The sequence below is a fragment of the Acanthisitta chloris genome, unplaced genomic scaffold (genome assembly GCF_000695815.1).
Source record: "Acanthisitta chloris isolate BGI_N310 unplaced genomic scaffold, ASM69581v1 scaffold2600, whole genome shotgun sequence".
NCBI classification, from domain to species: Eukaryota; Metazoa; Chordata; class Aves; order Passeriformes; family Acanthisittidae; genus Acanthisitta; species Acanthisitta chloris.
The window spans coordinates 16,979-40,173 of NW_008649758.1; the positions used below are offsets into that span (position 1 = coordinate 16,979).

A 23,195-nucleotide genomic window follows, 5' to 3' on the forward strand; every position below is an offset into this window, starting at 1 on the left:
GAGGTGTTTCTTGTGTATCATTTCTCCCAACTTTGCTGTTCATGTCTTGACCGAGATTGAATGGGATAATTTGGTCTAAATGGTACCATAGTGTTGGGTGATAAATTATGTGTGATGATCTAGATAATGACGTCGACAAGGTAAAATGAGGAACATTCAGCTGTAGTTACTCTCTGCTCACAATCAGCTGTATGCTTGCTGTTAACAGGCTGGTGCCATCCACAGCGTGACCTGACTGTACAGACTGTTGGAAATTGCATGCTAACATTGCCAGAAGCCATTACAGGATATTTTTATTTACTACTGTGATTATAATAACCATTGTGTTCCAGGGATGAGTTCTTGGCTGTATCAGATCTGTGATGTCCAGTTCCCATGCATTTCAGCAGGCTGAAGATTTTGCCAAGTCTTTTTGAGAGCCTTATACTTGTATTTCCTTACAATGAACAGTCTTTGCGTGACTTTTGTTTACATTTGGCTTTTCTGAGGCCCATATTCAGCCAGCTTCTCTCATACATAACTGCTACATCTGTATCCAACAAAGCTCAGAAGGGTAGTCTAATCCGAGGGGACAATATGGAACGAAAAGATGCCCATCTGACCCTTCCTTCCCATGGACAATTAATTAATTAGTGAATTATATTGATGAATCACATGTTAATTTTATGTTACAACAGATACAACATTGTAAACAGGGAGGGTGGTATGATGCTCTTACTTCGCAAATTTTTTGCAGGGATCTTGGGTGAACATGCCTATTCAGCTGTGGGGAGCAAATCTTATTGCTGTAGCTGAAAGCATGTTTCAGGTAATAAGATGTTAAAGATCAGGCAGTGTAAAGTGTCTTCTTCAGAGGCTGTGAGCACAGAGCATGTCAGTAGTCCTTTGTGTACTTTAGGCTCCTCACCTCTTTGGGAAGTGATTACTGCTTCAGAATAAAAGCCAAAAGCATCACTTAGGACTTAGTATTTAATTACTCTTTGTACACAGAAAGCAGTGTCTTATAAACTATGTCCCATGTTTCTGTATCCTGTAACACAGTTGTCTGGGTTTAATATTTTCAGTTTTTGTTTTAAGCGTCTGTTGGTTATAACTATACTTCTTCCCACCATAACCATATACCTTCTCCTATAGAAATAGATACATACCCTCTAAAATATATATAGAGAAATAAAACAAAAAAGGACTAGATGAGATGTTCAGGGATGAGCTATTGGGAAAAAGTAGTTTTATGAAATAAAATTCTGTTGAAATAAATGAGATCGAATTGCACAAAAGTCATTCCACAGGAAGACCCTGTTGTAATAACATTTTCTTGCAGTTCAGCCTAAACGAGACTTATAAAGAAATGTGTCCTCTTAATCCTGATGAAGCCTGAAGTGTAATGGATGCTGCACTAAGAGTCTTCTGAGGAAGCTGAGAGCACTGTCAGAGGAAAGAAGATTACTTGGGGAGGGAGTGCACAAAATCTAGCCTTCAGTTTTGGCAGTCTTTCTGCAGAGAAATATAACTTTTGTTACCTGAATGGTAAACATGAAGTTTTAATCCAGGTGTTCTCCTGGATTCATCTGGAATCCTTTAAAAAAATATATCAAGCAAAACACAGACAAATCATACAAAACAAATAATACAAAGCAAATACAGACACATCATCTGTTCAAAGCAGTTCCTTGTAATTAATCAGTGCTTTGAGGAAGAATCATTCAGCCTCAACATTGTTTATTAATTAAGAACGCAATGTTAGTGAAATCCATTGACAAAAGTATGGCTGAACCTGAGCTGCAACACTGAGCTTTTAGCTGAGCAGATTAACACAGACACATTTCATTTCCTCAGTGAGTCCAGTACCACAGAGGTCTCCTCACTCCTGCTGTAAGGTCATTCCATATCACTGAACAGCTTAAGGGAGACATTGTGAAAGCAAGGACTCAGGCCACAGGGAAGGCAGGAAGGGTGCTTTTTGTTGTGAGAAAGCTATTAAAATAAGGAGAAGACAAGTGTTGAAGGAAGATTTATGTAGTTTCACATGGCTGTATTGGCTTCTTACATCTGATAGAACAAAGGACACAAAAGTTGCACAAAATGATATACTGCAAGCAGTATTTGTGGTGATTTTAATGTGACACAGAGCAGAAAATGTGTTCTCGGCAGGATATTTATGCCTGCAATTTGAAACCTGTGCTTTGATTGTTCTAGATGATAGCAAGTTTTCAGAGGCCATCACAGTGCTGCTTACCTGGATTGAGCGAGGCGAGGTGAATCGTCGCTCTGCAAACCAGTTTTATTCGATGGTGCAGTCGGCCAACAGCCACGTCCGCAGGCTCATGAATGAAAAGGCAGCTCATGAGCAAGAAATGGAGCAAGCCAAGGAGAGTTTCAAAAATGCCTTAACAGGGATCCTTACTCAATGTAAGTAACTCCCTTTTCGTCCACTGTTGTTGTAGTGATAGTGGTGGTGGTGGTAGTGGTTTGTTTTAATCATTTTGTTTGTTTGGGGGTAAGTAGTTGCAATGCAGTCATATTCTACTTCATATCCTATTCCACACTCTATGGCAATTTGGAGGATCAAGGACCATTCCTAAGAGCTTATTATTCAAGGTGAGCAAAGTTTCAGTAGTTTTTTTATTAATAGACAAAGACTTGCTCTATGCATACTGTCTACTGTTGTGTAGACATAACGCTTCAAGAATGGACCAGACAGAAACTTCACTGCTCTGAGCGAAGATCATGGGGTTTTTTTTGAGAGAAGGGATATGTAGCCTGTGCATTGCAGATAGTTAACTAGGTCAATTACAGAAAAGAGCACAATTAGGTAGTATTTTTAGCCTAGGTTTAGGTAAAAGCCTGTAGGATCCACTACTTTTAGGGATATATTCCCAGCATACAGGCCATGTCCGCAATAGAAAAGTGTGATGTACTGCTGCTGGCATCAGGACTGCTTGGCTGATACAGTGCCAGTATTAATTAGGCAGATAAACTGTCTAAGATACCTGGTGCTGGCAGCTATTTCCTTAGTACAGTAATATAGTCAATGAAGTTACCTTAATGAGGTGCCCTCATAAAACAATAATCAGGGTATTTGCCTAGAAGTTTTCTTCAAAGGCAAGGGAGGTGAAGAGAGAAGAGAGCACAGAAAATGTGATAAGAGAAGGAAGGAAGGAAGAAGGAGCAATTAAAAAAGAAGAAAGAAAATTGATTTAATAATTGCTGGGTTTTGACATGTCTGCTCATGGCTCTTCAAGTAAGAGGCTTTATGATACTGAAGCCAGCTCTCTTCATAGGCCAGTTGAGAACAAAAAACAAGACAATTTGCTAGGTGGAGGACAATGTAGTTGTTACATCATAATTTCTGACTCATGCCCCTAATCTTTACATTAAAAAATAGCCCTAAAGGCTTTTCTACAATATATTTCTGGTCCCTCAGTGGACATCCTTCAAAAGTTAGGGCTGAAGGCACAAGCTTGGATGGACTTGCCTGGCTTAGGAGAGCAGCCCCCAAAGCTTCTTGCATATGTGATGGAGAGCTTAGCATCTCAGAAGACCAGTTCACCTCAGGGCATACAGCCTTCTAATATAAGAGTTTAAATGCCTGAATTTAGGAAGAAAGGTTCTGGGCCAAAGGCATTAGATTTCTGTTGATGTATGTTCAGTGAGTAAATTTTAAAGACCAGCTAATTCCCTTGGTAATTTTCTAGGCAGTATCATCTTGCATCTCAGCATCTAAAAGGCAGTGTGAGAGACAGAGATGCAGGCACCATGCATGGTGAGCTGTTCAGTTCACACCAGGGCCTCTGTAGTTTTGTGTGCAACAGCCGGCTCTAGCATTCAGAAATGCCTTCTTCAGCTACATTAAAAAAAATCCCCCATTGTCAGCAGGCTGAACTTTAGTTAAATCAGTTGAAATTAGCCCATTTGTCACCAACTGTTGTAGAACATCTGTCACTTGGAAATAGAGATCCCTGTAGTTTCAGGTGGAAACTTGCAGTTTTGTCTATCTGTGTTGCTTCTGTAATGTGCTGAATGCTGAACTTACAAAAACAGAAATAGGTCTGGCTTCAACACATGAGTTTCTGAGTGCTACAGTTATAGCAATGCCTGGAAGAAGAAGGTTTCTGACAAATCTGGCCTACAAGGACAAGGTCAGCAAAAAAACAGCCTCAGAGAAAGGTGTAACACTCTGTGGATTTTATAAGAACAAATTTTACAAGATATCCAGATGTTCCCCATTGGTTATTTTTATAAACATCATAAACATTGCCCATTATTAGCATTAATGTGTCTTATTAAAATTCCTTGCAAACTTGCTGCGAACAGATGGATGATGGTTTTGCTTCACATATGTATATGCTTAAAATTGCTAAGCATGGAGACTGTTAAATGAGCTTCCCTTTTTCAAGGGAATTTTAATTGATCTCTATTTGAATTTATCTGAAGAATGTTTTTCATGCATCCATTTCCATTGTTTTTTCAACAGTGCTGCATAATTGTTTACAGTATGTTACTTGCTTTATAAAGAAGAATTTGAAAATATTCCATGTCTAAAATAAGTGCATGTGGTCTTTTAAATTCTGCAGAGTGACAAAAACCCACTTCTTCTGTTCTGCAGTAAGGATCCAAAAGTCTAATGTAATGCTGCAGCTGTGTGGCCATTTGACATAAATATTACAATATTTTTAAAATACGTGGCATTCTCCTATCATGAACTAGGTCAAATGTCCAACTTCAAGCTGACCATTCTGGTCTTTCTTTGCAGTCAGAAGAGAAAAATAAGAATCTTCAGGGAATGAGTCATCAAACTGACCTCATGGTGCTCTTCCAATGAGATGAGTCATCCTTTGGATATGCCATTTTTTTCTCTGCTGCCCATAGAGGATTTGCAGGGGGTCTAGCTCTGAATCAGATGTCCAACTTTTTACATGCCTTGTTCAGAGCAGATTAATCCCACTTACAGTGTATAGCCTTGATACAGAAGGATGTAGCATGAGGGAAGAACTTGAAGTTAGATAAAAATGCCAGCATTGTAGCAATGACTGTTATGGGGAGTGAAAAAGAAATACTTCAAGAAAATGGGCTTCAAGTGCACTCACCTGGAACATGCACGCACATGCACACTCACACACACAGTCTATGTGGGTCTCAGTAGAAAATGCTTTCTTATTAATGAGGATTAGTGTGGCCAGAACATTTCAGCTTATGGCCCAGCGACTAAAGAGGTACAGGTACTGAAATCCCTGCTACAAATTTGTGCCTGGAGGTATTTAGAAGATTACCAAGCGGATTACCCCTAAAAATTTGGGTCAAGTGTTCAGCACGTGAATTAATTACCTGACCAAGATACTTGTGCTAGGATGATCTGTGAAGTAAAGTGTATTACTGCTGTCACACCACCAATTTATAGTACTTGATTTAATTTCTGCAGGGAGTCTTAGCCTTGTTATGGTGCTTCTTCAGTTATTTAAGGGATAAAGAGAGAAAATGTCCACTTCCGTCTTTTTTTTATTAAATTGCTTAGGATTTCTAAATTTGAATCTGTGCTTAAAATAGGGATTGTTTTCCCGGATTTTGGATAGCTTTTTGGTTTGATTTCTATATTCTTCCACTTTGCTTCCACAGCTTAGTTACATGTGACACTAGTCCCTGATTTTCCATTCATCTCTCTTTCATTTCCTCCCAAACCACATTTTCAGCCTAAGGTTTACAGATGTTAAAGGATAATGGAAGTCCTAGAGACACCCACATTGGGCTATGGGTGGTTTTTTAGATTACACTAAAGGGACAATTATCTCCTCTTTTTCCTCCATGCACTGTAAACTTTGTCTACCTCTTACTGAGGTTTCACACTATTTAGTGCCATCTCCCTTGACAACATTGTCAAAGGTACCTGTAGGTGAGTGAAGATCTAAAATCTCATATTCAAAAAGTAATTTGCTACCTCAAGACCCATGCACACAAGGTGGTGGAAGTGTCCAGTATACAAGTTGATAGATTACACACACAGTGTAATGAACAGAAGTGCCCCATGGCTGTGTACTGAGCAGATTATGACACTGATTTATTTGTTAATTTTTTTCAGTTTTACTCTTCAAGGGACTTTGGAACCAGGTCCTCATCAGGGTCTATGAATCAGTCTCTTATGTGGCTGTGGGGGAACAGTGTGAGGGTGGTTTTTCTTAGGGAGCTCCCTGGCCAGATTACTTCCTTGCCATAGAATCATGGAGTCATTAAGGCTAGAAAAGCCCAACCTTAATGAATCATCAAGTCCAACCTTTGACCAATCACCACCATGCCAACTAAACCATTGCGCTAAGTGCCATGGCCAGTCATTTCTTGAACACTTCCAGGGCTGGTGACTCCACCACCTCCCTAAGCAGCCTGTTCCAATCCTTAACTACCCTTTCAATGAAAAAATTATTCCTTGTGTCCAATCTGAGCCTGAGCAAGGGGGAACGGCATTAAACTGCAATAAGGCAGGTTTGGATTAACTATTATGAAGAAAATCTTTACTGTGAGAGTGGTAAGGCACGGGCACAGGTTACCCAGAGAAGCTGCAGTTGCCCCGTCCCTGGAAGTATTCAAGGCTAGGTTGAATGGGGCTTTGAGCAACTGGGTCTAGTGGAAGGTCTACCCTGCTCATGGTAGGGAGCTGAAACTAGATGATCTCTAATCTCCTTTCCAAGACAAACCATTCTATGATTCTCTGAATTATGAGATTATTTAGTTTACCTGCTTAGCTTGTTGCTATGCATCTTCAGCACTTATTTGTGAACAGGATATGAAACTAGATACAACTTTCAGCTGATTCAGTAGGCTGGTCCATTAAGAAGAATCAAATGTTTGGGGAGCAGACTTTGTGTCATGTGCCCTTCCTCGGGAACCTCACAATTGTCACCTTGAATTTTCCTTCCTTTCCTACTGAAGGACTTCAGTGGTGTGTTAGCCTACATGGACTTTTTATCAAATAGTGGGTAGATCTCTTTAAGTTAAATAATTCTGAAGGGAAAAGCCTTCTCAACAGACTGAATAAAATTCTCCACTTTTCAGGTTTCTTTGTTTTCATTCTCTGATCTCTCTGGTTACTATTTAACCAGGTTTTACCTTGTCACTGCCTTCACAGATAGAATCTGCATTTTTTCATATTAAAAAACTAAGAAAAAATGTTAAAAATCATTTTTGAGCTTTCTTCAAAAAAATTATTGGCATCAGTTTTGTTTATATCATTACAGGTTGACTTCAGAAGTTGCTCTCTTACTTTAGAAAAGCTAGTATTTACATTGATATGATGGTGATAAATAAAATCATGGTCTTACCTGATTTGCTTTCAATTCCATACTTCAGTCCTTTCTCCCAATAATCCTCCACTTTTTAGTATATTCTCATAGTTTTAAAAATGAGGCCAGTTTCATTACAGATATTGAAAGCATGCTGGTTAAAATTCTCTTAGCAGTCAGACTTTTTATATACAATCATGCTTTCTGAGTATTCTTTGAATTGCTCTGCATTAATAACAACTTTTAAAAGGATTTCCCTGCTCTTTAATTGTCCAGCCTTACAGTCTTTCTTTCGTTTGCCAGTGACTAATTCAAAAATATGAGCTTACTTTATGCACAATTTTTAGCTCGTCATTAAGCTCTTTGTGAAAGAGGTTGAGTCATATAATGTGTTTTTACAGTGCAGCCCAAATCTCAGTCGGTGTCATAGATTGCCACTATAATACAAATAAAAACATTAATCACTCATGTCATTAGTTGGCACTATGATTTTCTACCTTGATGCATTTCTGAAAAAAAGAACACCTAAATACAAAATAATCTCCACAATCCATCCAGTCCCTTTTGATTAGCTCATATAGTCGGTGTGCTCTTGGCTTGTCTCAGTACTGATAATTTGTCCAGTAAAGCTCAGCTGGGTAACTCTATTCTTTTGCAGTTGTCCTTCCATTTTCTCTCTCATGTACACATGTTCTCAAAAAGCTTCTCTATCCAGGATGCTATGTCAGTGGCAAAGAATAGAGATGAAAGACTCCATTTATATTTTACCTTGCATTCTCATAGTTCCTTCCCTTTTTCAGGCGGTGTAACCCTTTGTGATTGCAACCTTTAGTGTTTCACATTGCTTATTCCTTTGTGGTTCATTTTCTTTGAATTTCTGGATTCCTTCCATTGTCTGTAGCTTTCACTCCACCTAAAGTCAGTACGAATCTTGGTATTGATTTAAGCGTGGCCAGAATTTCAACTGAAGCTCTTCTCCTGTTATGTTTAAGATTTCTTTTGTTTTAATGTAAGCCATTAAATATGCATGGTGATTTATAGCAAAATAAAAGCATTGCCTTCCAAGAGATTGCAGTCTATTTTGACAAATCATGCCATTTGCCTGGAATCTGCAGTCTCCTAGATGATGACGCATGGTTCAAAACAATGAAGCATGTGCTTTAATCACATGGAAATCTGTGCTTGGTTTTGACCTGGCTTGCTGAGTAGAGATGGAGGTAAGGGCCTGATGCATCACAGAACTGAGTTGTAAATGTTCTATGGAAATAAAGGATGAAGGCAGAGAGTAAGACATTGGAGCAAGGAAGGAAAGATGGAGGTTTCACCCAAAAGGGTTCCTGAGTTGGCTGTGCATATCATGTGGTCTGCACATCTAAAATTGTTCAGACTGCTTGTAAGTGATTGAGTAAACCTTATAAATATTAATAACCCTATGCAACTATGACTGATTAAAATACTTACTCCTTTCAATATGCACTAGTCATGCTTCATGTCAAATCACTGGATTTGTCCCAAATGCCATAGTTCATAATGATGACAGAGATGTTATGGGGACAGGAAGAGAGTTTTGGAAAGGAATAGACTGGGTGGGAGAGAAAGATGGACACTCACAGGATGAGGGAACAAAAATACAGAAGGAAGACAAGACTAGAACAACAGAAAACAAAAAGAGGGCAAGTCATGGCAGTCAAGGGAACATAAGGTATGGCAACAAATGGAGAAGTAAATGCTCCCACATGAGATGTGTGAGACAACTTTTTGTTTTGATTGCCAAAAGAGGCTGTGTCTGTTGAAGCCTCCTCATCCAGTTCTGTATTCTTTTTCTTCAGCAAAAGAAACCATACTATGTCCAAAACAAACATAGCTCTCCTGACCTCTTAGAAATCCCTGCATAATTATTACTTAGAGAGAGTCCTTTTCCTTAATGGGACCTGCCAGAGCTCAGTCACATTTGTGATGTTCCTTTAGCTCAGGGTTCCCCTTGTAGTTCTCTTTTTGGACAGACTTACCAAAAATAGTTGTTCCTATTTTTGCCATTCTTAAATCCAAGAACTGAAAAGAAAGGTCTGCCTAACCATAAATAACAAAGGGAACAACTAATTAAATGTAGTAGATTGGGGATGACTTATGGTCTTGTCAAGCTGATGAAGAAAGTAGCATTCACTTAATCTTTCTTTGAGTTGGCAGGGAGAGTTTGTGTGAATTGGGGTTTTTTCTCTTTTTTTTTTCTGGTTGTCAGCACAAGGTCCATAAAGTCCTTTCTGCAATGCAAGATGGTAGCATCAAAAGAGCAGATAGTGTACATTTGTACCTGCCCTCCTGTGTTGTACTGGTCTGATGTTAGTTGAGAAATGACACAAAGGTGAAGTGGTCTTGTTGAGTCCAAGTGATTTATCACATGGCATGGTGCCAGCGCTTGTGGTTACACTAAGCTGTCAGTTTCTTTGTTGTAAATTAAACCGCTTTTCACAACCTAAAAGATTTTCAAACCTCAAATTGTAGACAGATTTTCTAGCAATACCTTTCATGGCAAACTGGACTCTCTTTAATCAAATTGTTGGGTTTTTTAATTTCAAAATTTAGCAGGGAGTGTTTTTCCATTTCTAGAACTATTAATTGTTGATATATAAACCTCAGACAAGTTACTGTGCAGTTTTACATATAAATCTTGAAAATGGGGATTTTTCAGTATCCTCATAATGCTTCTTCTTTCAGTGTTCCTCAATGGGTTTCTTAGCTGAAAGAAGAAAGGAAAACAACAGCTCCTCACACTGAGGTTTGATATTCTTAAAAGACATGGGATTATAAAATGTGCTGTGGTATACATATTTTTTCCTTTGTCTATGTGGAAGAATCTGCTTATTGTATTATAAAAAAGTATTTCTTCCTGGATCACTCAGGTGTAGGCCACTGGCATTCACTCAGACTCTTAGTAACCCACACAAGCACATGGACTAGGACCAGTCTGAGTCACATGAAATAGGAAGGGGGACCAACCATCAACTCAGGCACACCTCCTCCTGGTCTCAAACACTGTAGACCTAGTCAAAGAGAAATGTAGAAATAATTAGGGAGAGGACATTCTTTCTAGTATTCAGGTAGGTGAGACGAGGTAGATGGAAGAGGAAAACATCCTTCTTCCTCTAGTAAGTCTTGTGGTTGCTCTCTGCAATGCTGAGACCTCTGCAACAGGACCAGAACAGAAAAGGTGAGATTGCTAGTAGAAGATTGACTGACTCTGCAGGACTAAATTAAGCTGAGCTGGAGCAGGCTTACCCATACTGCTCAACTGTAAGAAGGTTGTTGCTCTGGGCCAGCTAGCATTTTCCCATACAATATGAGTACAGTTTAGAATTTGATGCAGGCCAGGTAGTTTCCCAGAAAAGCATCCTTTTGGGGAGAGAGAAGGTTTGATGCTTCAGGGACACTCAGCATGTTGTGCCAGTTGTTTCAGGGAACAAGAATGGTCCTTGGCTAGTTTCGATCAGTAGTACAGATGTAGTTGTTGGCAATAGGGCAGGTTGAGGAATGGCATCCTTGCAAGCTGACTACCCACACAGCAAAACAATTTGGGAGATAAATCACTGGAGGCACCGTTCGTTTGGCCTGTCTGAAAAGGTGGAATTTGGGGATATATTAGTGAAGTCCTGTGGTTTTCTCCTTTATCATGCTGTGTCTTAACACTATGTCTAAAGGAACCTACAGGCAACCAGGCAGCATGCTGCCCAAACAGTAGACTCTGACGGAGTTGCAGCTCCAATTCACATTCTTTCTGACAGCCATGGATAATTTTTTTTAAAAAAAGAAAAAATTAACAGCCAAACAAAATCCCAGTAAAACCAAGACTAAAGCGATATGACTATGCTGGTTATTTTCAGCAGATGAGCTATTTTGCATAGCTGTCAAAATCTACATCTTCATTATACAAATCTTTAATAGCATTTACTTACATATCCATCTGATGACCTGTGTTATGCTTTAGGACCCATTCTTTGCATAATCTGCAGTCTTCTTCAGGGTGCTATTTCTAAGTTTCATGTTTTCATCCTCTGCTAGTCAGAGGCAATCATCTGTTTCTCTCTGTGTGGCATGTGAATGGTGTAACAGGGAGAGGCTGCAGGTTTTCAGCTGTAAATGTGAGAAAGGCAAATTCTTTTTTGAAAGCGAGCAGTATCATAGTCAAAAACCTGAAGGTTTGGCCCAAAATAATGAAATAATATGTGTTTCATTACTCTGCAATCTGTCTACTATTTCTCTTACTGCTGTCACATGTCATTCACCTCATGCAATTTTAGCCTTGAAATTAATGCTAACTTCTATTCAGTTCATTATCAAGTATCTTTCAGGACTGTCACCAGAAATATTCTCTTCCCTATCCAAAACTGACCTGGAGACTCTAATTCATTCACTACAGCATCTAGCCTTGACTACTGTAATTCCTTGGTTTGCTGGGCTTGAAGCCAAATCGATTGGCAGACTGTAGCTTAGTCAGAATTCAACAACAAGGCTTCTGCCCCAAACCACGCCAACTCTATATCCTCCCTGTGCTGCGAATCTATATTTGAAAAGCATGTTATACATTTACTGTAACAGTTTCCTTTACACTGTAATTTTATGGGTGGAATTTTTCTTTTACCCTTCATGTCAACTGCTGCACTCTTATAAAATTTTTCTGAACTAAATTGCCATATATTCTATTCTTGCACTTACAGTAATTTAGTGCAAAGCCCTTTTCATCCCATATCCCTAATTGGTGGAAATCGGAGTGAAATTCTACATGAAATCCAATTATTTTATGTGCCAGCAGAGGCTTTTGTTTTTCTTTTAACACATTGTGCTTCAGTTTCTATTTTGTTTCTTTTTCAAATTACACTTTATATCTGTATTATAAAATATGTATTACATATTTTATATATGTTTTTTATAGATTATATTATAAAATAGTATGTATGGCACCTAATAATGTAATAAGCAAAGGAAAAATTGCATACTTCTTGTCTCCTGAACCCAAAGAGAAATTTCAGCCTTCATTCAATCATGTATTTAAAATAGTCTACTTGATAGATGTAATGCAGGGTAAAAGCGTTCCCTCTGCCTCTTAATCTACAGATGAGCCTAGACTCTGGTTCTCATTTATTTCTGTTCTTCTTTGGTAGTACAGTTTCCAAATATCCTGTATCAAATATTCTTTTGCCCTGGAGATATTCTACTTTTCCCTTCAATACAACTTTCTATGCAAGTTTGGCAAGCATTGTTTAAGGGATTTTAGTTGTAACTCCTAGTTTTTCTGGTTGTTTTTACATTTACATATACTTGATAACAATACTTTATCTTGGTAGTATCTGTTATGGCAGCAGAAACTGAGGCTCAAACTTTCTTTCTATATACATGCTGTGAGCTGGCACCTCTAATAAATTGTATCATAGTTGCACTTCGTTTGTTAAAGACTAACACTTGCATATCACTCTAGGCTTAGTCATTTGGGTCTTTCTAGTTATTTATAACACAGCAGAAAAGAAATTAGATAATAATCCTTTGTCTGAAACATGCCACATGAATTACCAGCCACAGAATAAGTCATTAGGAAAGATGCAATTACTTATATCCTCTAAGTTATATTGATAGGAAAAACAATGACGTGGTATGGACCCTTCCAGAACAATGGGTTTTTTAAAATTCTGATTTAGTAAGGCAACAGCTTTGCATATGGTCAATGAAAATTTGATATAGCATAGAACTCACCAACAGATGTTTAACAATGAATATATCATGTCACTTAATAATTCTACTTACCAGTCACAGTTGACAGTACGGTGCATCCTAGAGTTCAAGGAGCCTTCAGGAGATAGATATGACCCGTTATTTAGTTTTGGAAATGTCTTTCTGGAAGTCAGGAAATAATCTGAAAACCATGGCCAGCAGCAAGACTGGGAACAACTGTTTCACTCGGATTCTGTGGATATCAGCTCAAATTCTGGTGCCTCTCTTTGGCCAAGTCTTATCCAGACATAGTCAAAGAATTAGTTAATTGGAATGTTTCTCAGCTAATAAAAACCTCTCATGACTTCCCCTGGGGATGAATCTACCATCCTTATGGCCTGTGTGCTGCTTGATTACTTACCCGTACAAATTTGATCCTGATCAGGAGTGGGTACATTATGTCTTGTCCTCCAATTACCCAGATCTCAAAAGTGTTATGCCAGCTTGAGGTTTCCAGGGTGTCCATGGGAAAACAAATCAATCTTGGTGCAACATGAACTAACCTATGAACAAATGTGAACTGGCCAAATGGGTTTATATTGGATTGACATCTCATAACACATGAATGCAGGATTTTGATGCAGCGCAAAAAGACATGAAGGCATTTTCCTGCACTGTCAAACCATGGCCTTGTCTGCTCTTTAGCTCCAATGTAAGGCTTGAAGGCCTTTTATGTTGGGTGTTACTCGTGGGCATTTGCAATATCTTGTAGCCCTGATTGCTGTGAATATTGAAACTACTGTACATACATTGACACTTTCTTTGAATAGAGTACTGGGATGTTGCTCTTTGATACATGCTAATTTAGTATTCTCCTCTACATTTCCGTTTCTTATTATCCCTAGCTGCCTATTTCATAAAGTTTCTTTAAATGCCTTGATTTTGAGCATGTTGTACTCATACTATCCTACCTCCTATAGCTTTTTTTAATTCCTAAAATTTAAGTAAGTGAAGGAGATCCATTTTCTGTTCACTTTGTCTACTATAAGAAAAACTCTTTGACATTTTCCTAGCTTGTGTTTCCATTGAGGAGTGTTTCTCAAATGATCAGATAATGACTTTTGATAAATCTTAGCACCTGTTCACATAATGGAAATTAAACTCTTTAAAGTTCAAATGTTTTTCAAAATTCAGACAATCTTATTAATACTTATTAGTGGAAAATGGCAAACCATCTCTTCCTCATATCTTTGTGAATCTTTTCTACTTGAATTTCCACTTGCAAACTGAGAACAGATTGTTAATTAAGCAAAATTTTCTGAGCACCTGGGTCATCAACACAATGATAGTAATTAAATTCTAGCCTCAGTTTCTATACACATAATAATAGAGTGCTTTACCATTTTCATTCTTTTCAAATTAATTTAATAAATATACACAGCATAACTTCCTTGATACATCCACTCTTCAGTCCAAGCTGAAATTTTCACATCTGCCTTTAAAACATGTATGGATTACAAATGCATCAGATCACAGTAGTTTCGAGGTACCTTCTTTAGTACAAACTACATATTTGTATTATTTTTAAAAGAAAATTAACTACATTTATTTGCTGTGACTTTAGAAAGGATAGGTAGTTATGTATAATAAGATTCTCTACATCTCTGGCTTAAGAGAAGAAAGAGAGCAGCTATCAATAACTTGATGAGGAACCAAATCAGAACATTGTGGCACTCCTTATACCACTTTTCAGTGAGAAGGGCAGGAGGTGCTGCAAGCTGCAACGTTATAAAACGGTGGACATCATTTCAACCGAGGCATATAAAGAGATAAATAGCTAAGAACCTTGTCAAATTGTTGAAGCATTTTTCCATTTGACTTCATAGGCTGGCACAGCTGCTCATTCAGGAGCACAGTCCAGGTAATTTGTAGAAAATCAGGATTTCTTGGTGGTCCTTCAGTTAATTGTGCTGGGATCAAGGCAACTTACATCTTGGCCAAGTCATTTCTAGTCACATCACTGTTGTGAAGGACAATGTTGCTTGTAACTGATGTGAAGAGAAAGAAAAGAGTGTTGAGAGAAAATCTTTCTCAATTGAGATGAACAAATAGCTAAAAAATTAAGGATCTTAATTGTCCTAGATAATTGACTTGCATATTGATGTTTGGCCTCAGAACAAATTCCTAAGACTTGAATGAGGGAAGCCCATTTCACATCTCTTCTTCATCTTAAATTAAAAAAATATGACTGTTCACGTACATAACCATACATAGGCCAATGACACAGGACAGAATGATCTACCACAGGTGAGCCCATTTATATTAAATAGAAGAGAAGCAGTGGCTGCGGCCTCAGAATGCAGCATTAATGTATTCTTTGGCCCTTCCTGTCTGCTGACAAATTCCCACTCTCAGATTGTCATCCTTCAAAGCAGGGCCTGCTTGTCTGTCACGCTTTCATTCGTACAGCCTGCTCATCTGCACACAGCTGCCTCAGGGGAACGAGTATCAGGTTTATGTCTCAAGTGTCATTTCTGTAGTCACACACCTATAGCCACACACACTAAGGCATGTGCCAGCACAGGGAGTTGTAGCTGATATCATGGGGAAGCTGCATGCGTGGGCTTTGGTACATAGTTATAAGTTGTGTAGACTAAAGTTATGGAGACAGACTTGAAGGGAGACATCTCCAACATTGATACAATGTAAGTACAAAAGACACATCATTGGATGGATATTGATGATGTTGTTTCAGTAATGACATCATCCATAGACTCCTAGTGTCTTTGCTTTGCTTCTCTATAGTGATCACAACATAAATTGCTTGTCTTGTTTGACTTCCTTGTTCACCAAAGTTGAGCAGATTGTCGCCGTTTTCAACGCTTCTACCAGACAAAAAGCTTGGGACCATTTCTCGAAAGCCCAGCGAAAGAACATAGACATTTGGCGAAAGCATTCTGAGGTTGGTGATTTTATTATTACTTTCTATCCATCATCTCACAGCTGGATTGACACACAACGAGTGTGGTTGTAGCTGGACATAGTGTATTCAACGATATTTACAGCTACCATTTTAGCTATTAATCAACTGGCCATTATACAGTCTCATCTACAAGTATGAATTGCTCCCATTGCTCTCATTATGATAATAGTCATTAAATAATGTTAAGACAGAGAGCAATGAGTTTTTATTCCTCATGCAAAATTTGGGAAATCATTAGAAGATTATGTTTACTATCTAAAATAATGAACTGAAGTGGTGAACTTAGGAACAATATTTTCAAGTAAGGATAGAATTAAGAATTATTTCTGAAAAATGTCTTTATAAGAGTCGTTGTGATCTGTTTTTAAAAGAAGTATTCTGTAGCACAGATTTTTTCTCGTTATGACATCATATGGTCATTATAAGATGACTTTGAAAATAAAATTGAAATTTTTTCCTAAATAATGACTTGATCATATTAAGTCCAGAATTGTGACATATTCCTTCCAATTTGTTTTATGTTTATCTTTAAAAAGGTAGATACATTCCTTGTATTGATTCCAAGTATTATACTTGCAAAGAAACGAGTATAAATGATCATATTACCACACAGAGTTAGCAATGTGGGACCATGCATGTGTGACTGTCATAAGCATGAGCAGAGGAAATGCAATTCTAACTCCCCTTGCTGCGAGTGGCAGCAGAGGAAGCACTAGACCTCATCCTGTGCTTTGGTCATCCAGCTTTCGTTTTTAATTCAGTATATACGCTATGAGCCTGTATTTTAAAAAGTAAGTACCGCTGTCTTTGTTTTCTTTCTTTCTTCTTACTTTTTTTTAATATGAGCAATTTACATACACTTGATTTACCTTCATGTAGTACAGCGTGTCGATTGTTACTATCAGTCCTCTAAATTACTTTTCTGTGTCTCAGAATAAAAACTTTAGAAGGTAAGGTGCGCTTATTTAATTATTTTGTAGTACACTCGTAAAATAAGTGTTGTACACTTAGTCTGAGAAACACTAAAGTGCTGTGATATAAATCATTTGGATAACATTTTAAGTGTCCATTAACTAATGCTAAATTACAGTTGAATACCAATGGCACTAAATATAACATCCACATGAATACCAAATGAATACTTTATTATCAGTGCTATTATGGTGAATACCAAATGACTTCAATAATGGGACACTTAAAATAAAATGTTAGCATAATTTATTGGTACAAACTGTATTTTGCATTTTGTTCACAAATATTTCATATATGTAGTGGATAATGCCTTTGTTCAAGTGAAAGCTGGGAAGTTGGAGATTGATGTTTGTCTTATCTTTTAGAGAAATATGAAAATATGATTTTCTATTAGATTAATTATATTAAGACCATCCCTTCTTAAACTGACTCTCTGTAAAGGGATGTCGTTAATTTACTGGTTTCTAAATATTTAATAAACTGAAATGTGTAAGAGTTGGACTTTCCAGAAATGTTAATTCTCTGTTCATTTTTTCAAACATTATTGTCTTTTGTTTTTCTAAGAAGAGGACAACTAAAACAATTCAAAACCATGCGAAGGCTCTCACTCAGTATTCTTTGAAATGCCTGTTTTTCAGACATGAAATGTGATGGAAATATACCAAATGGTGTCTTTGAGTCAAATCATATTTTCTAACCATGATGTTATCTGCTGATTTGTTTGATTAGTTGATCAACTTGCCTTTTTTTCCCCTGAATTTAGGAAAGCTTTGCTAGAAACCCAAACCCAAGTCAAACACTTATATACAAATATATTCTCCATGGAAAATTGTTGACTTTGCTGATAATGTAGACATTGATGTATCAAGGCCTTTTATCCCCTAACTGGGGAGTAAGTGGATATCTGCTCATATATGGAGTACATTTCCCCAGGAAAAGTGCAGGTGACCTTTTCCAATAAGGAATTCAGAAATGACTTGCCAATTTCTTCCAGAGGTTCTTCTGTTTTCATGAGACACTGGATGACAATTTACCTTTTCTAGCACTTTTTTTAAAAATTCTAAATTATTCTCCTGTAGAACGCCCACTAATTAGCTTCCTTGCCTTTGCTGGTTTCAATAGGCACAGATACATTTTTCAGAATGTTTGAGATCTGCCAGTGAACCAAGGGTACAGCTCAAGAGAAACGCCTTCCCTTTTTTCATGCAGTCCCTCTCTGACAGCTTATTGTTAATTGCACGGAGCAGTTGTCGGACTCCTCAATGCTGTCTCCTCCTTCCACACGACTTTTCCTTGTTTCAAAGATTTCAAACCACCTCTTTGGGAATTAAGCTCTTTGTTGGCAGAAAAATTAGCTGTCTGCGGATGGACAAAGCCTACACTAATCACAGTGCAGCATCCCCGTGTTACACCTGACAGGATTATTAGGACAAAATAGAGTCCTCTCAATCTTCTCAGTGCTGCCATTGAAAAGGCAGCCGCTACACCCGCGCCAGCTTTTCTACCCAGAACAAAGACTGTCTAGACTCCTACAAAGCCTGGGTGCCTGCTGATCATTTTCCTTGTGACATGTGCAGGGACTGCCTGCCTGTCTGCCTGCCTGCTCTTGCAGCGGTCAGTCAGGGCCTGAGCTGTCCATGCTGGCACTCATTTTGGATCAAGATGCAAGGATTTTCAGGACAGTGTTATGGTACTGGGTCTTTTGAATCTGAGGCAATCTGGGCATAGGGACAGAGAGTGAGGTTCCTTTGGTCAGCAATAGGCACCGGCAGTATAGAGCACTCCATCTGCATTGGCTGCTCTCAGCTCCCTTTGCCATCAGCAGAGAGAATGAGTCACTTTTAGAGTGTAGTTAATACGACTTTGTTTAATGGATCCATTTATGTTTGGCCAGATGAATCCTACCCCAAAGTGGCAGAGGGAAGCAAGAATTAGATATGCCTTAAGCAGGCTGACAATCTCTTTACCAGTCTGCTTTATACACAATTTTAAGTATTATCCCCACTGTTAACGCATTCTCCTATCTTTAGCCGACCTAAAGATCACTCAACGTGGAAAGTCACTTTCTCTCTTGTTTTTGCTGAGTGCTACCTTTGATAAACTCAGTTCTTTCACAGGAAGAATTCCCTGTGGTTCTGTTGTTATAAATATTCATACACAAATAAATATGACTACAATTATAAATGAGGTGCAATTAAAATTAGAGCAGTATTAAAACCAGATACTAAATAATACATAATAACTTTATGGAAGTTAATTCTGACAAAAGGTCATTTTGTGTTTTAGGAGCTCCGAAATGCTCACAGTGAACAACTCATGGGAATCCGCCGGGAAGAGGAGATGGAAATGTCTGATGATGACAGTGGTGACAATCCCAGTAAAAAGCTGAGAGTGGATGATTCAGGTAAAGCCAAATCCCTCTATAATGTCAAGTATATACAAGTATTGTTTTATTAAAAGCAAACAAAGACTCGCATATGAGATGTGGCATGTTAATACTGATTATATAAGACAGTATCTTATTTTAAAGCCTCATAAATTAGTTATTTGAATGATGCAAGCTGCCTCTAGGAGGTGTCTGTCACCTTCTATGTTCTATAATGATGAAAATTCCCCAGTTCTAGCCTTGGTTGAAAGCATTATGTTTCTTTACTGTGCTCTCTATAGTATTGTCTGGCAGTATTTCTTTCCATGGTTGTAACCAATGTCTTATTATGAGGCCAGTTGAAGCCATGCTTTGGACGGTATTCTTCAAGCCTTACCCTTCTTTTCCAGAAATACACTATATCTCTAAATTCTGTAACAAATACATCATACCATCTTAGCTGTGTGTTTTGTGGTTACATATTGCACTTCTAAGAGTACCTATTTCACACTATGGTACTGCATTCTGCATGAATTTGACATGCATTAGATGGCTATCATGAAAGAAAGAACAAGAGTGCATGTAATGTGGGTCAAACAAGGCAACTTTTTTAGCCTTCTACTAATACTCTGCTATCCAGGGTAGACACAAAGAGGTGGCTCAGAAGCTGCCTGAGTTACTAATCGGTAACATGATCTGGATGGATGCTTTGCTCTATTTGTTGGCATTGGCTAATAACGTTGTGAGTAGCTAACAGGGGTTTGCTTGTTTAGATGCTTATCTACAGAAAGAAAATTTACAGGAGCTGAAACCAAAGCATGACTGGAAACTGCCAGCCAGCAGTGAACTTGAAGGAAGGTGTAATATGGAAAGTAACTGAGAGTCTCCATTAGGGTAATTCTAATCTAGTCCTTTGCATACAGGCATCAGATAAAGGAAGGAAAGAATTTAATCCATTAAATGGTTTCAAGTCCTTGTAAGCAAGTCAAAAAGTGTGAATTCAAGCTTACTCTGTGGCTTCTCCTGTGACAAGATGCTGTGTGAAGTCAAATTACTGCAGAAGTAAAGACCAAAGGAAGGAGTGCCATTCTAGCAAAGAAATTTTTACTGCAACATCTCTCTTGAGATTTAATATTTTTCCTGGAATAAAAATACTACAATAAAACATGTAAAGAGCATGTTTAATTTTTGCTTGGCAGGTCGTACAGATTTGAATTTTCTAGACACCATTAGCAGAGTGTTTGGAGCTGAGACAGTGGGTTGCTGCAGACAAGGAACTGCTAGCAATCAGTAATTTTTATGACTGTCTAATCATTTTACCTTGACTGTGTCCGCTCCTATAGAGGGAAGTCACTAGAATTACAACAGGAAGGTAGAGCCAAAAGCCAACACAGTATGCATTCCAAAAGAGAAGCTATGATGTTTCGAACTTATCAATTCAGCCAGGTTTAACACATGCGTGCTTAGGGCAGAGCTGTGCTGATGATTGTTTTTGTAACATCGTAAATAGGAAAATCATTTTCTTCCATGAGAAAGGACATTTCTGTCAAAATTTTTGATAACTGAGATTTCTACAGCATTCCATCCCAAACAGTTTCAGTTTATTGTTACAATGTGAGCACTTGAGTCAGTGATAACAGGAGCAAACCCAGAACTGTATTGCATTCTAAATCAAAATTTAGCAACATGAATCCACTTGACTTCTTGTCCATCGTTGTTCATTGTACCATTCATCATCCTCTTGATCTCAGTGGAGTTGATCCATCCTGCTGCATATGCAATCATGCAGTTCTAAAATTAATGTTTTAGCTTTCTTCTGTCAACACTACACTCTCAACTAAAGCAAGTGCATTTGGTTCTTCTGTCAATGACAGTAGACAATGACAATAGAGGGAACTTGGAGTTAAACTGAAAAAAGTTATTGGGTACAAAACATAGGTAAATGAAATTAAACTGAGATAAGGATGTTTTTTTGATTCATTTTATGTACGCAAAAGTGATTCTTCCTTCTTTTAGCATTTTTTTAATTACTTCTCTTTCTCTTTTTTTTTCCTTTCTTTTTGAGTATGTCATTCCAGAACCACCACTTTATCTCACTGGAGTGGCTATTTATATTCACAATAACTTCTGTTCTGCAAAGAATGTCTTTTAAAGAGTCTTTTATCACAAAGAAACAATTCTGCACAGTGAGAAAACATTAGCAATTTCTTTGTTTAAAACATTTGTCTAAATACTTAACGTGAGAAGTGTGAGGCTTGAACAACACAAAGATACTGTGCCTCTTCAATTCAAGGACAGCATGCACACATAGAGGTTTAAAAGTCTAAATCTGAAAGTGGCTGAAACAATGAGATATGATGAATTGATTTGGATGGTTCCAGAGCTCTTGACTACCCATTCCACCATTCCAACAATTTTCTTGAGTACATCCTTTTTCAGCCTGACCTTCTTATCATTGAAAACAAGACTGCTGGGACGTTGCCATACTCAAAGCTGTAGCAAGTGACCAAGATTCCTCCAGGCTTCAACACCTGTGTCAGATCTTTTTTCAGTGGTTCGCCTGGTTAAATCAACTCTAGTACGAGAAGGTTTAATTAATTCAACAATTTAGAATGGGTACTAAGACCTTGTTCTGTCTTGGTAAAGTGTAGTTTCGGGAGTCTTTCAACATAATTTTTTCTGAGTGTGTCACATCTTCTCATAGCTAGACTGATTAGAATTAAAATTCTCCTCTAGGATAGCTAAAGAAAAACCTATTCATCACCCTGAGAAAACGAGGGTGGATTCCAGCCCCAACATTTGAAAACACCATGCAACACATCTACACCCTGAGGCTGTGAAAAGGTACTTCAGTGCCTGAATGCTTGTCCAGAGGTGCTGGACTTTGGGTTTCAGAGTGTTGTTGTTTAACCCAGCTGGGCAATTAAGCCCCCAGGGGTCTGCTTGCTCACTCTCCCAGCCCCTTGGGATGGGAAGGAGAATCAGAAAAAAATAATGATTTGTGGGTTGGGGTAAGAACAGTTTAATTATTGAAACAAAACAACAGCAACAACAAAAACAAAAACAACAATAATAATAATGATAATGAAGAAATATATAATCAACATAATAATAGTAATGAAAAGCTGAGAAAGACAGAAATAAAACCCAAGAGAAAGAAGTGATGCACAATACAATTGCTCATCACCTGCTGACCGATGCCCAGCCTGTCCTGCAGCAGCAATTTGTCCATCCTAGCTGCTCCCCAGTTTATATACTGAGAATACCACTAACCTGGTAGTATGGAATATCCCTTTGGCTAATTTAGGTCACTTGTCCTTCTGGCTGCTTCTGCGCCTCCTCAGTGGCAGAGTATCAGAAACTGAAAAGTCCTTGGTTTAGAATAAGCACTATTTAGCAACAACTGAAACATCAGTGTGTTATCATCATTCTCATACTAAATCCAAAACACAGCACTGTGTCAGCTCCTGGGAAGAAAATTAACTCTATCTCAGCTGAAACCAGGACACAGAGTAATGTTACAGGTAGCTGAGGCCCTTGTACAGAATAAGATCTCATGATTTCAGGTAGATAGTGAAAAAGCTGTTACTAAAGACATTTTTCTTCAAGTCATGCTAGATATTAAGTCATTCAAAAGATCAAGTCATGGTGCATATTAGAAATCTACTGATTGCCATTTGTTTGGAAAGATTTGGTCTGGCAACAATGCAGAACAGCTCCATAGGGTCTTGTTGCAAAGTGCGTTGCTCAATTCTAGACTCAAATCCTCTTCCATCTGCAAATTGTGCTTCTCCTAGTTATTTATGAACTTGATTTACTGATATCAGTGACTCAGTGGCAGAGCTGGCATGAGAACTGGGTCTTTTAAACCTGTCCTCCACCCTCTAATCCACATTGCAGGGCAGGG

At 38.1% G+C, this 23,195-nt stretch overlaps 1 protein-coding gene across 1 annotated transcript in view; it reads left to right on the forward strand.

Moving 5' to 3' along the window:
• The window catches only part of ENOX1 (ecto-NOX disulfide-thiol exchanger 1), a gene marked incomplete at its 5' end in the record, with an annotated part of 98,956 nt that overhangs the window by 16,055 nt on the left and 59,706 nt on the right, over nt 1-23,195 (forward strand). Inside the window, 3 exons of the mRNA XM_009070142.1 lie at nt 2,197-2,409; nt 15,824-15,930; nt 19,210-19,327. Of these exons, the coding sequence (XP_009068390.1) occupies nt 2,197-2,409; nt 15,824-15,930; nt 19,210-19,327 (438 nt within the window). The remainder of the gene's footprint in view (nt 1-2,196; nt 2,410-15,823; nt 15,931-19,209; nt 19,328-23,195) is intronic.